This window comes from Metopolophium dirhodum, chromosome 2, assembly GCF_019925205.1.
Source record: "Metopolophium dirhodum isolate CAU chromosome 2, ASM1992520v1, whole genome shotgun sequence".
Classification (NCBI taxonomy): Eukaryota; Metazoa; Arthropoda; class Insecta; order Hemiptera; family Aphididae; genus Metopolophium; species Metopolophium dirhodum.
In genome coordinates, this window is record NC_083561.1 from 12,738,602 (window position 1) to 12,754,698 (window position 16,097).

General features: G+C 29.0%; 1 protein-coding gene across 2 annotated transcripts; it reads left to right on the top strand.

Annotated features, from left to right (window-relative positions):
• Positions 1-679: 679 nt before the first annotated feature.
• On the top strand, positions 680-15,545 carry LOC132938344 (POU domain, class 3, transcription factor 2-like). 2 transcript variants are annotated; one of them, XM_061005123.1, is made up of 3 exons: positions 680-866; positions 4,246-4,392; positions 11,949-15,544. In XM_061005123.1, exons 1-3 carry the CDS (start codon positions 852-854, stop codon positions 13,041-13,043), a joined length of 1,257 nt encoding a protein of 418 aa, XP_060861106.1. In that variant the 5' UTR covers positions 680-851; the 3' UTR covers positions 13,044-15,544. The 2 variants fall into 2 exon arrangements, with proteins under 2 accessions (XP_060861106.1, XP_060861107.1); XM_061005124.1 differs by lacking the exon at positions 680-866 and adding an exon at positions 3,335-3,975 and having other exon boundaries at positions 11,949-15,545.
• Positions 15,546-16,097: the final 552 nt, after the last annotated feature.

The following is a 16,097-nucleotide window of genomic DNA, read 5'->3' on the forward strand; positions in this document are numbered from 1 at the left end:
CGTATTATTCTAAGGAATACTTACTGTTTACTCAAAGTACATAAATCTAAAAAAATAATTGCTCATACATTTATTGCTGTTTACTTTTTCTTCTACTGCTAGCTTACTAGCTTTAAATCATAATTCATAGTATTATACTACATTACTACCCATATTTCATATAAATATAAAATAAAACCTCCGTATATTTAACAAATAACGATCATATTATCCGTTCTGCTTCTGCGGATTACGATGTAGAGAAAAAAAATCAACTTATTAATATTAAAAGCCCTAAGCAATTGCATTTAAATATTTATTACATTTTTAAAACGTTTTAGTGACCTACATAATTGTATATAGAACTGATATCCCTTATGGGGGATAAGTTATTGATTAGCGGAAATGTTACACACATCAATTACGAAATTGATCATCCACTCAGTCATCATTGTCTCGACACGTCGCTCTGATCTATTCTAACTCCTCAGAGTATTCAACCGATAGATAGACATAGACCATTTAAGAATATTGAGTACTTCGTCATAGCGGGTCATCGTTTCAGCATCATTTTTTGTTCTTTCATTTTATTGTTGTTTGGGTGCCAATATTTGGTAGGAGCAAGGACGTGAAAACAAGCTAAGAAGGAGAACTATATATTAGTGTCGGCGGGAAATAACGTCATGAATAGTCGCGTGGAAGTGATTGGACGTTTGGTTTGAATAATTTATTATATTTTTTTTTACACGTGTTTTTCATTTTATTTCATATTGGTTAAAAAGTACGATTCAAACAACTTATTGTCTTTAAAATGTTATAAGGTTTTAAAAAAATATTTTTTATACTTTTATACATTCCAGAGACGTGAAGATATGAAAGACCCTAAGGTTTGTAAAATTGTCTTCATATATTTAGTTTTATATTTTAAATAAAAAAACAAAACAAAAAATTACATTTATAAATATTATATAATATATTGTAGTATAAATCATAAATTATAAAATATTTAAATCACCATTCAATAAAGTATAAAAACTTTTTTTATTTAAGACTATCAAATTAAATATATTTAAATATTATATTTTACTATTGGTACCTACCAACTAATTTTAAGTTTTTTATTTTATTCATCGATATTAGAACATTGTTTAATTATTCTGTGACTTAACAGTATATTTTCCTCTGACAGAGAATCTTTGTATTTTGGTCCATTGTACAATATTTTAATTTAATGTCAATAAATATAGAGTCTAGAATAAATATAGGTAATACAAATATACATACAATTTGTATATGGATCATATGTTGTTAATGATTCGTGTTATTCTTTATTATGAAGCTAATGATTTAAGTAAATAAATATACCTACATAGTAATGCGTAATTTTGTTATATATAAAAAAAACTATAAATAGTTTAAGTTATAACTATAACTATAACTATAAATATAATTCTTTATTTTATAACTTAACTACTTTTTTTTGATACATTAATATACAAACATACAATAACAGTTGAATTATTTCCATTTAACAAGGTATTATTTAGTTACAAATCAAATTAGTATCTATACCTATTACATAAAAACGTAGAAAAAAATATATAGCTAATTCGTATTACATGTTTACAAATCATCTAGTGTGAATCGATACAACACGAAATATTATACGACTATTAGTTAGATAATTTGAAAATAATATAAAATATAGGTGCTTAACTAATAATATAAAGGAAAAATTCCAATTGTAAAATGTAATTAAACATTTTTGACATGGTTGCATATGATGAAAAAATGAGTTTTGTTTTGTTGATAACAAATCAATTTTAAGGGTAACTGTAACTAAACATATCCATGTTTACAATTATTTCGTATATTGCACATTGAATAACCTTACATACATTCCTATAAATAATTGTTTAGGTCCACACTTGTTGATAATATGTTAATTCGATACAGTGTTTGTGAAATATTTTAATACAAATCTGTTGCTTAATAAGTTTGTTAATTATATTATTACTTTAAATACTTCAAAATTAAAATTAAATTCTATAAATGTTTACTTAATAGGAGCCCATAGTGCCTGTTTTTCAAAATGTCTGCGATTCTATAAAATTTTAAATTTACAATAAATTTTTTAGTTACCACCTTAATTATAATGCTTTTCCATTAGTCTACTGCCCGATATTATAATTTGGGGGGATTAATACAGTGTATAATATCGAATAAAATGACTTCACAGAAAAAATTCTAAGGCCTTGTAGAATTGTCCGATTTTTATAACTATTTTTTTTTATTTGAAAGAAGAAAACTTCCTACAGGCCACATTGGACTGCCATTTTTTATTTTATTTCAAATAATGGTATAAAATAATTTTTTAAAAATGCATTTTTAAAGTTGTCTTATTTTTAAAGACATATTACCAAGTTTAAAATTAAAATATTGATAGACAGAGTTCAATGTGGCCTGTAGAATATTATCTTCTATTAGTTAAAAAAATATTTATGAATTTGGTTGATTCTACAGAACAAAATCATTATTCTCGTGCGAAGCGTATTTTTGGTGGACAAAATGGTATTAGCACTGGATGCCTTGAAATATTTTTAACATAAATAAATAGGTTTATTATAGAAATCTAAGATAGAAAATGCATATATAAAATATAAAATCATAAATGTGTATTGAGTATACAATAGATAATACTTTCAAAATCATTGTTTGTATGTATAACCACAGTGTGAATAATTTAAATCAAATTACAGCAATAAATAAATGCTATTTATAAAATTATAAAAAAAAAAACTGACACAGAACATAATTATTTAAATTTGTCAGATTTAATAATGGAGTATGGACATCAAAATACGTTAATCGCTTAAGATTTAAATTAGACAATAATGGTAGGAAATAGTGTATAGTATGTCAGTATGATAATATAATAATATAGGTAATAATTGTATTTATTCTTAATTTGATTCATTAAAGTAGGTATCATATTGTGTCGTCATTGCATATTATTCTGTGAGATGCCAATAAACAATACAGGTACTATATATATCTGATTACGAACTGTCGAAAACAATATCATGAAACGCAAAAGGCGTCACTGATTATTACAATATTACTATTATCAAAGTATAATTATTCCGTCGGTAATAGATTTTATAATTGTATCGCAAAAAGATAACTATAAAAAATCGGATTGGATACTGCATGCTATTTTACAGAGATCTGGTGATCGGCACTCGTGTTCAAGTGTCGGGTTAGTGTTATCATGTTTGAGAGCATTAATAAATCATTGCACTATAAAAAATAAAAACAAATTTAAATAGAGTCAAAGAACTTGATTAAAATACTTAAAAACCACTAGGTAAGTAGGTACCACACTTTCTGATGTTTCTTCATAATTGTTCGACGATTGACGGTAATTTTTCATATAGGCTTAGAGAAGCTATTGAAGATATCGAAAATTGACTTTTTAATTTTAGGGTCTATGCTCGATAAATCAAATTACCATGTTTAATCTGAAAAATGATTTAATATATTGTTTTTTAAGTCATTGTCAAATATATATTTCTTACCTTGTTTAGAATCTAATATCCGAATTAAAAATTAAACCAAACGAATGATTAAACTTAGATTTCAAATATAATCTAATGTGTGCTAATACGCGTTAGGTTCAACTTCTTTATGCTTGGTTCAGTGTACTGTATTGTGTATTTCCATACGAGCATTACAATTTACAGTATATAACTATAATATTATATAAAACAATTTACAATTTAAGACTGTAATTTCTAAGCTTAATGCACACAATTAAAACATTTTTATACCTACGATGAATTTTCAAATTTAATCAAAAAACAAGGTTATTGACAATAGCAAGAGTTATTAAATCAGGTATGGTTTTATAACAGCACACAGACGATTTGAATTTTGAATCTAACTTAGCGGAACTGTTATTAATCTATAATTGACCATCATTGACCTTATAGCTACGTAAGTGAATTATTAATTTCGTTATTATTATCTAAATATTTTTTTTTATTTCCATGGACATACAAATGTTACGGATTAATTCAATTATTTTTATAAATGAAGAAACGTAGAAAAATAAAAATATTTTCAAACTTATTTTACATTTCATTAGTTGCAAAATACATACTACTGATTGAATTATCGATCAAAATTATTTTGCAACATTGATAAAAATTAAAAAACAATGCAAATTTAAAAAATATATATTAATTTGATGATTATCTATTTCAGATGTTGTTATTTGTTTTTGGGCTATTCATACAAACTTGCTTAGCAGAAAACGTAGAAACTACTAAACACGGACATAACACCGATGCAAGTGATAAGAAGGTGTCAAAAAGAGAATATTACGCACCAGAATACAATCATGATCATTATGTAAGTATAAATAAAATACAAATAAAAAACACATAATATGAACATTTATTGCGGGAATTGTAATAAGTATATAATATATATAATTAGCATCCATTAGGAGGCACAATATTTTCCCATAAAGTTACGATAAAATGGTAAAACACGATAGTGCTATACTTTTACAATTTATGAATGCATTATTAATGTATGAGAAAAGAGTAGTTTTATACTTTTATGTGAAGTTGTAGTATACGATGGGGGTAACCAAGTACTTATAAGTTACTTATGGTTCTAGAGGTTAGGACTCGAATGAACTATCGTCCTAAAACAAACCTAAAACATGGAAGTAAATAATAAATATATTATGTTTTTATTAAAATAATTTTAATGTGTTCATAACCAAAACAGTTTATAAATAAAAAATAAATGTCATTAAATACTATTAAATTATTAAATATAATTAAATCAAAATCGAAATTGAAATATTTTTAAAACAGTTTGTTATACTCATAATACTATATAACTATAACTATATACTATGTTCCACGTGTGTTAAACGTAGATAGAAAATCACCGCTTCCAATCCCCTTAATTTATTAGTTATTAAATACCTAATATTATTGTTCACTATCACATGTAGTTGAAGTATCTGCAGTCTGCAGTATAGGTACATGCAAATATATAGAACAGCTAATTATGATTGACGTTGTGACAATATAATGATTTGATTTCACAATCATGTATAGGCATAGGAAAATATATTGATCGCTCAAAAATTAAATATAAATAAAATCTTTGGAAAAAATGTGTGAATTATTTTTTACGAACCGAACTTGCGTGAAAGAGCGTGAAATTGATGTGGTTTCAACATTTTGTAACGACTGCTAATTTACGCGTATCGAAAACATAATCGTCGAGTTAAGCATTTAGGTGCATTTTATTACTGTATACAATAATAATATTTATGAATAAATTAATATTATACTAAACAAACAATTTAACAACCTATCAAAGTGGGCAAGCCAGGACTCACGTGTGTCGTAAAAGTAAAACATACACCTAAATAGTAATGTATATGAGGTATATAGGTAGGTGAGCAGGTACCTATATGATAACAATGTATATGTATACGGCTAATAATAGGTGTATAATATTATATTTATAGATATAATCTTTTGTTCCCTAAGAGCGTGTATTTTACCGGATGGCGTCGTTTATTAAAAAGCATTTTGAACGGATTATAATTATTATTACAATACATTTAAAACCCTGAACGGCTGAACGTACTACATAATAATATCATATATGATACATAGTATAATATAATATATATAATCCATCGTCACGCCATATAATAACATAATACAATAATTCAAATAGACGTGTGTTTCGCGGGTTTATAAAAAAGTAGACATCCGTTTGACTAAAATAATATATAATATAGTAATATTAATCGTTGCACAGTGCACACGAATAAAATATATTACCGTACATATTATTATTATACTCTCGACCCACAATATATTACGTCTCGCTCATAATAATAATAACAATATAATATTATGTAAAAATATACCGAGGTTTTTTTTCGTATTGACTTGGCTGATATTGTGATTAAAAAACTTACTCGGACAAAAAAAATTCTAAGTATCGTATTTTATAATATATATGCTGTTATCTAACCCATAGTACCCCTACCTATACCTTAGTACCTCACCTATTGTTGGATTAGCAGAGGTGACATTTTTTTTTAAACGAAATAAAACAGCGGTTTTCGAAATTCCCGACAGAATATACGCATAAAAATAGGTACAATAATATATAATAAACTTTGTACATTCAAAAAGTACAACAAAACGACGGGCTACGTCCCCGCGGAGACACAACACAATGTATAATAATATAATGATATAGATGTGTGAGCACAATACACCCATAAAATATTTTATGTAGGTACACTCGCACGAGCCGGTGTCTGTATATATTATTGTTAATAATAGTAATATTGTTATGACTAATGATATTATACAGGTGTAATTGAATTATTTGAATTATTATCGAGCGTTCCACTTGAGTACTTCAGTACTTGACGCGATTTGCCGGTCACACCGTCGTCGTCCGCATTTCGTATAATATAATATTAGCTACAATATAAAGGTTCGTACCTATACCCATATATGTGTTACACACGCACATGAATATTGTAAGACAAGTCACTATAGTCAGTGACGGATTAAGATAAAATATATTACACTAGACGTAATATTCAAAGCGTCTCCGTGCTCGTATAATATTTATCTAACATATTATATACGTTACTGCCCTAGTTGTGAAATTGTCACATTCTCGAATTGGTCAATTTGTTATAGGTACTATCCTGCCAAATTAATTATAATATTGTGCTACCGTGCATAAATAATATTTGAGACGTAAAAACATGTATGATATTATAATATTATACAAGCGTTGCGCATTTTAAATGACTAAAAAACAAATTATAATAATATATTTTCAAATAAAAAAAATTAGGCTTTATATTGAACATAATAATAGTAATATAGGTATATCTAGTATAGATACATATCATCGTCAAATTTCGGGTTAACTATTGCGCGTGTACCCTTTTGGTTTATGACTGTATAATATGTTAAATATACGATTGCATGATTGTATACAATGTTTCCAAATTGAATAACACGATAATAATATGAATTCTAAGATAAATGTCGTAACGTTATACTAATATTTTATCGTAAAGTTGAATTTCCTATCTGACTACCTATACATTATCTATACATATATTCACTCCCACGACACTCGTAAGTAGTTAAATTATCTACAATAAGCTATAATAAGTTACCTACTAATATCACTGCATCAGTAACAATAATAGTAGTAATAATCAGTATATTTTACTAACATGGCTATTTTCGATCATTGAGAACGAATTACGGTCTATTTTGTCACTTGTCAGAAAGAAATTTGCTTACTCGTTAATAATTTTAAATATCAGTGAATTTAATAATATAAAAGGCAACTATTAAGAAGCGGGTAGGTGGATGTCGCTCTGCAGCTGTAGGCGATAAGTGGGTCATTGTAATGGATGGTATTAAATTTGAATTCAATGATATTATAAATTATAATTGGTATTATAATAATATAATATACAATGTTCGTATACGAAAAACGGTTCTGAGCGGAGAAGTCTTAGATATTTTATATTATTATTATTATTATATTTATATTCTTATTACATATTATTAAGTATTAACACAGTAGCCGGTAAGTTGATTTAATATTAAAAATTATAAATAAAAAATAAAAAAAAAAATTTAAAAAACACACTTTTCCATAAAAACATTTAAAAAAAAATTTTAAAAATTGCACTAAAAAGACAAAAATAATTCTCTGTACTTAAAAATAATGAAAAATTTATTGATGAAAAATTTAAAAGTGTGTGGTGCTCATACACTTGACATATATTCCCAGTCACTATCTTATAAACATGATTGAACAAAGAAGTGTATGTGAGACTTTCCTTGGCTTTTAAATTTTTCATCAGTAAATTTTTCATTATTTTGCTCTTATACTTGACATATACTGCCAGTCACTATCTTATAAACAGGATTGAACAAAGAAGTGTATGTGAGACTTAGCTCGGCTTTTAATGTTTTGTATGATGCACCACACACTTTTAAATTTTTCATCAATACATTTTTCATTATTTTTAAGTACAGAGAATTATTTTTGTCTTTTTAGTGCAATTTTTAAAATTTTTTTTTAAATGTTTTTATGGAAAAGTGTGTTTTTAAAATTTTTTTTTTTATTTTTTATTTTCTACTTTTTAGTTGAAAGTAAATATTTTTATTAAACGTTTAAGAAATATGTTAAGCTTCGTAAGAGGTTGCGGTTTTTTTTTGGGGAAGAGAGAAAGTTCAATATCTGCGAGAGATATTACGGCGACGTCGTGGGGACAATCCTTTTTTTTTTTTTTTGGTCCATGTCCCAAAATGACAACGGATTATTGTATTGTCATCCAAGACCAAGGTCTATACCAATTTTCAGAATTTTTCATCTTCAAAAAGTGCCTCAAATCGAGCGCGCAAGATTTGATCACAGACAGACGTGAAACCAAATACTTAAGAAAAGTGTTAAAAATAACCAAAATCGTTATTGTTGGTTATTTAATATGTAATTTCGTCCAAATTTCAACTTAAAATAGGCACCTACAAAAAAAACTGTGTTAATATATATTTATTAGATTTTTTGGTTATAGAATTAAACACTTACGTGCAACCTTGTTTTAAATTCTCAACATTTAGCTATAAAAGTTGAACATTTTAAATTTGATAAATTATATTAAAATTTGAACTAAAAATAGCTTGTAAAAATAATCTTGATTATGTATTTTTAATATTTTTAGCTGATATTCTAACAATTAGTGAGGCACCTTGTTAAATTTTCAAGCATTTTTACCAAATGAATAATTATATATGTAAATTGTAAATATTTTATTGACATTAACAGAAAAGAATCTAAAAAAAATGGAAATTGAAAATGTCCGTAAACAACTCTAAACTATTTTGAAAATTTTATCAAGTATAGAAAATGATAAAATAAACATATGGTGTAAATTTCAAGTGTCACTAATTAAACAAAATAAGAAAATCCCCACATGAGAAATCGAGTGAATATCCAATGTTGTAAAATTTTGAACTTCAAACGCTCATAAAAATTTATTTTAACTTTCCGGTAGAGACTTTTTTTTGATAAAGGTAGATAAGCTTATGAGGAATCTTAAATTAAATTTTCAAATCTTAGATTTCAAAAGAAAATTTTAATGAATTTCTAACTCAAAATGATTTGCACATTTCCGTGATTTTTACGTATTTTGTCAAAATTTGCATTTAAAATACTTATAAAAAAAAACTGTGACTATGTATTTTAATATTTTTTAACTGCCATTGTAACAATATACTAGTAGCATTGTATTCATTTCGAACTTTTTGATCCGATGAATAAAATTTCATTGACATTAATAGAAAAAAAAATTTTAAAATATAGGAAACTGAAAATGTCTGTAAACAGCTCAAAACAAGCAAACTTTTTTGAAAATGTTATGTATTTTTTAAGAGTTACACCAAAAACTAAAACCAAAAAATGTTGTTGAAAACCATTTTGCGTAAAAATTCCCGTTTTTCCTTAATTTTTTTTATTTTTGATAACTATTGGGAATTTTAAATTTTTTCCTCCTGGAATGCATAAACTAGATTCACTTTTCTATCGAACAAGACACTGAAGATGAAAATCAAAGCATTAATTTTCGACTACGTATAGTGTAAACAGACCAAAAAGAAAAAAAACATCATTGTAAAATCAATACATAATTCATCGCTCCGCTCATAATCTAAAATGTGTTCAGCTACTTTACGAAATAAAATAACACAATTTTATAACAAATGGCAACCACGACCAACTAAATTAAACATTTATGGGTTAAAAATTAAAAGTTTTTGAAACATTCAAACACTTACACTATAACGTCTAATCATTACCATTACGCAATCATTTTTTTGTCACGCCTGCACCGAAAGTTAGTTTTCGATGACGGTTGATGCGTTGTAGAGCGACTTTTTTCAGTCCAAGGGGTGGTAAAGTGGGAATCCGCATGGTGCCGGTCGGTAAAGTGGAAATCCCCAAAATTGCTGTGCGCACATATATCTCGCTTATGTCCTGCACAACCAACCAAACAATGAAATCTATACCACGGTCCTTACAAAACATAAACTTTTGTATACATCTTATATTCATATTATAACCTCCTTGCATGACGCGTAATAGTATATTGTGTGGCAAGGGCGGAAAGTGAGCTATTTCAGACGCGGGCGACGTGTGCGGCACGAGTAAATAATCTTTTGATTTGAAAAATTAAAAATTATACTATAATATAATCGCTCGAGTTCCGGTGGTGCGCTAACGGTGTTACTCGTCCCATTTAAATACACAACAATGTAATATAAATGTAGCAATTGTTTTATTAAACAAAGAGATAAAAATACTACAGTTAGTTATAACTTATAACAATATTGTCTATAATTTATGATCGATGGTTCATAGTTGACTATAAGTGCCCTAAAAATATCAACGCTCTATATAATACCTTTATAGTACCTACAGATCGAAAATATAAAAGTATATGCCATTATTAGTAGCGCCGAATGTCCAGACCATTTTTTTATAAGATCTGATCATCCGAAAAAAAACTATAGTCTTATTAATTCACTGTTGTACGAGTACGACTTTACGAATTACTTCAGGTTTTGTAAAGCCCGGATTAAGGGTTCAAAGGGAGCACGGTACCGGGGCCCATTGATTTTGGGGGCCCATCTTTATCCCCAAAATATATTTTTTTAACGTGTCTAATACAGTTTTCAAAAAAAAAAAATATTTAAGTAGGTATAGGTATAATAGGTAAATTATTATTAATAATTATAAAATAAAATTGTTCTCAATTTTATATCACGAAAAATTACTATAAATAATCAACTATGCTGCCAACCATTTTGTTAATGTTTTTTTTTTTTTTTTTTTTTGAGCATTTTAGATTACTGATTTAACTATTTAAGGATATAAAAAGGTAGTCATAAGAAAAAATTATTTAGCTCTTGTAAATTAGATATTTCAGTTAAAAGTATTAATGCATAATATACTAAACTTTAAAGGACCATAGTTAATAACCTAGCGAAACAACATTGATCAATTGACTGTCAAAATGTTCAGAAAAAAAGCTTTACCAGAATCCATAAAAAAATATAGTGGTTACCTTTTAAAAAAATTAAGTCAATTTTATTATTAGTATACAACTGCGTGTCTAAAAAAATTTCCTGTTAAAAATAAAGAAACATGTCTTTTTTTGTCTTAACGAAATTCCATATCATCGATCCATAATTGTGAAAAAAACCCGTGTACAATGACATATTATGTAAAAAATTATACAATAATATAAAGTCGTCAATATGCAATGATACAATTATTTTGAAGTTAACGTTGAAAGAGGGCCCACTAAGTGTATGGTGTCCCGGGGCCCAATTGATCCTTAATCAGGGCTTGGTTTTAGTGGACATTCTTCTAACAAGCGGTAAAACTTGAATTAGGCAGTTGGAAATATCGACTTGACATGATACCGGTAAAAAAAGAATATAATCATTAATCATAATATTTAACATACAAATACTTAATACATTATAATATACCTACCGACTACCGACGACCTACCTATAAATAATATTACTAAATATTAATGTTTGGTTTTAAAAAGTACCCCAACGCACTCCTTATAGTCCTTAGTCCTTCTTCGACCACCAGAAACATTACTGAAAGTCTGAAACATACTTAGGGCATTAAATAAATATCCTCAGAATAAAATAGGTATATGAAATTGTGGCCGTCGCCACTTAAAAGGTCGGTGACAGTATGCCACTAATTCATCGTGGCAATAACATTATATGCCCTATACAAATATAAATAATAATGCTTATGGTTTTTTTTGGTTTTTTACATTGTCCTGGACACCGCAGTCATATCCGGCTTACCGCTTCGAGTACGGTGTCCACGACCCACAAACCGGCGACATAAAAAAACAGTACGAGGAACGGGACGGGGACACGGTGCGTGGCTACTACAGCCTGGTAGAACCGGACGGTTCGATCAGGTTGGTCGAGTACACGGCCGATGCGAAAAACGGTTTCCAGGCAACCGTCAAGAAAATTGGAAGTTCACATCACCCGACCACGGTGACCCATCACCTCAACACCGCTAACGTCCACCACGGCGGTGACGGTGGCTACGCGCCCAACTACCACGGAGGTGATCGGGACTATAATCAAGATCTGCAGCAGCCGTCGTTGCCGACCGTCCACGACGGTCATCAGTACGAGCCGCCCGCTTACTCGAATCACTACGAACCTCCGCAGACACCTGCATACAACGATCACTACGAACCGCCGGTGCACGGTTACGACAATCATCAGTACCAACATCAACAGCAACAACTGCCGGTCCATGGTTACGACAATCATCAGTATCACCATCAACAGCAGCAACTGCCGCCGTCCGCTTACAATCATTACGAACCGCCGCTGGTGCCCACTGTGCACAATCACTTCCAGCACCCGCCGTCAACCGTCGCGGCTTACGATCACTACGAACGGCCGCTGCAGGTGGTGGTTCCGGCCGGCCACGGCGATCATCACTTCGAACCACCGGCGGCGCATCCGGAACCGGCAGACTTCGAACACGGTTCGCCGCTGCCGCCGCTGTTCGCCGCTGGTCTGCCCACCGCCCATGGCGACTACGGCAGCGCGTCACCGGAAGAATACTATCCCGCGCCCCTGCAGTTTCCGGCTACGTCCCACGAGACCCACTTCGAGTGGCCCGCCAAGAGCGGCAGCAACAACGACGACGACGACGGCCTCAGCGACGGCGACCCACATCATCGCGGTCACCTGCAGGACGAATACCGATTTCCTGCCGCCAAAGAACACAGTCATCTGCAGGGCGCCGCGGCCAAAGTGGCTTCCGGCGAACGGCCAGAGTATCTGAGGAAGTATTTTGAACCTAACTACCGGGGCCACGCAGCCGCCGTCAACAGTTTTTACGACGACGACGAATGAAGTAATATATATTGACGTGTAAGTTTGTGCGTAAAATAATATTATAGACGAGCTCACAACTTACCAGCATTATATTATATGTGGTACGACAATCAGACATCAATGGTTAAGCGCACACAGTTTGTATTGTGTTATGCACACATTTAATCAATTTTCGGAAACCTCTTTTGAAGTTTTGTGAGAATTTAATATTAATGTAGAAAGTATTTTCACTTCAAAATATATACCTATTATAACATATAAGTAATTTTAAAAAACTTCTTGTAGAAGAACGGAATACAATAGGTACAATTAAATTAAATTAAAATTGCACCTAATACCTACTGCACAACATGTATGCACTCAGTGAAACCGAAGTCCATGTTGTGGTCGGGACATGGCTATTTTATTTACATCATAATTTTATTATGAGTAAATGTTTATTAGGGTACCTATTTCTATATTAAATAATTAAGATATAGAGGTCCCGAAGTTTTGAAATCCCCCGACCACATATTAAAAAACTTCGGTGCTTAACCGTCAAATATATAAATTACATATTATGACTAGGTCTGATCTAATAATTTCTTCTCGTTTCAATGCCATTAGTATATTTCAACGCCTCCGTCTCGATTATCTTACTGTTTCGTTTTATACTTTTATAAGATTCGTATTTAAAAACGCACACTAATAATAGTACAATAATAATTAAACGCAGAACATAAAAATAAGTTTTTAAAAACAATTGCAGTGGGTAATTTATTATTAAATTTAAATACATTATTAATTATATTTCTTCCAAATAGTTGTCTAAAACTTATTCCATCAGAATTGAGATATTATTTTATTTTATTCACAATAAATATGTAAATCCAAAAATAATAAGTTACGAGCTTGTATGATTCTTCATCGATTTGATAATAATTAATAAGTTTCTTCTGATAATATGAAGTTTTATGTTTTCAAAAATTTTAAGTGATTATTCTGGTTTACTCTACCATACAAATATAAAACTAGTAGGTACGTCAATTTTCACAATAAAAACTTCATAGGATTGCATACAAATTATTACTCCGTTATTATTTTGCGACATGCGCTTACCTTTTATAAATTATGAAAATTGTAGAAAATACCAAACTCATCATCTGTAAACTTTTTAAAAAACAAAAAATATGTGGACATTGAAATGAGAAGACACATACTTAGACGTAATATTGTATTATAATATAAATTAAAATAGTATTAAGTAATGCAACCAAGTCAGATTTTGGTGAATAAAAACCCGGAGAAAAAAATTATTCTGGAGGAGGGCAATCGCTCGTTAATTGGAAAATAAAACCGGTTAGTTCTATTTTCTGGGTCTTATATTTTATGTATTGGGTATGTGAGCCATAGAAAATGTTAATATGTTAAATAGGTACATAATATTATATATCATCTTCAAAAATAGTACTATCTTAAATCGTGATACAAGCTAAAATGGCGTAGGGTTTTTACACCTGAAATATAAAATTAAAATACTACCTAATTACTACCTAATTAATTATAATTTGTTAATGTTTTATTGTACTCGACATTCTATGAAATAATCATTTATTTCAACTATATTCGCCCATTAGAAACTGACATCACTAAGTAATTGCCTATGCTTATACGCTATACCATAGATCATAATGTACTTGTACTATTTCTAGTAATTAGGTTTTTTCGTAAATATTTATCAAATTTTCTTTGAAATCTATTTGATATCTATTGGAGACAGACAATACTGAACATAATATAATATAATTTAATTTAAAGTGATGGAGACAAGATACCTAGTATATAGATATGTATATGTATTCCAATGTTATGTAATTTGTGCTATAATTGCAGTAATTATTTTATTAAAAACTGCATATTTTAGAAGATTCACCATACCTAATAATATTATAGACAAACTTTTACATGTTGTATTTGAGTACCTACCTACCATTTCGGCATTTCGGATTTCCTATCAACTGTTTGTATAATGTATTCTACGTTGTATTAGCACTATTAGGTACTTATTTGCAGTGTTCAATAAAACATTCGTATTTAAATATTTAATAGTTTAATACTATAATGTCTAAACATTATATTACGATAATTTTAACACTTGTAACTTTTAATTGTTTACAGTAAGAATATTTTCAACACTATGCAATATACATTATGATGTATCATATTACAATATTTATATTAGTATTATAAAAAGTTGACCATAATGTTAAATCGGTCTTGTCCTGTTGTATTATTAAATATTTATTTAAATTTATTTTTTATTTTAATTATATTATGATATGTTCCAGACGTCGATAACATAACGTAGGTAATACATTGTATTATTATTATGTACATATTAGTATATTACACTTTAAATAATATATAATAGTTTAATAATAATTATGTTTTAGGTATATTTGTTATTACTAAAGGATGATTGTGTTTGTTTTTTATTGTATTATTATTGTTACTGGTACTTTAAATACCTATCTACCTATATGCATTGTCTTAAATAATAAACAGTTTTTCAATGTATTTTATTATTCATGTACACGTTATTTACATAATATTTGTAAAATAATAAATTAATAAGTCGGAATAATTTTGTTAGAACCAGCCCAACAGGTAACTTTACTGACTATCAATCCTCTACCTAGGTATTTAACAGTTCAACCACCTTTCTTAGATACGTAAGGAGGTCAACCCGACCACGTTACATTGCTAATCACATAAAATATTTTTGCCGTTCCCAATATGACAATGATTACTGCCAATACTTGTCAATAGTTTCGTCGGAATGACAAATGTAATAACTAATAATACCATGTCCAATTTCAATTATTATAATAATTATAATGATTTGTTTGTGGGATTATAGATTTTTTTTTATTGGTACAATGAATGTATTCAACAATATTATTTTGTTAGCAGCGTGACATTAAAAGGAAAATTTAATTATATTAATCCGTTTGTCGATTGAATAGTTGAACAATTCAACAGCATCATCACTATACATCGGTATCTACGGTATATATGGTACTTATTACTCAA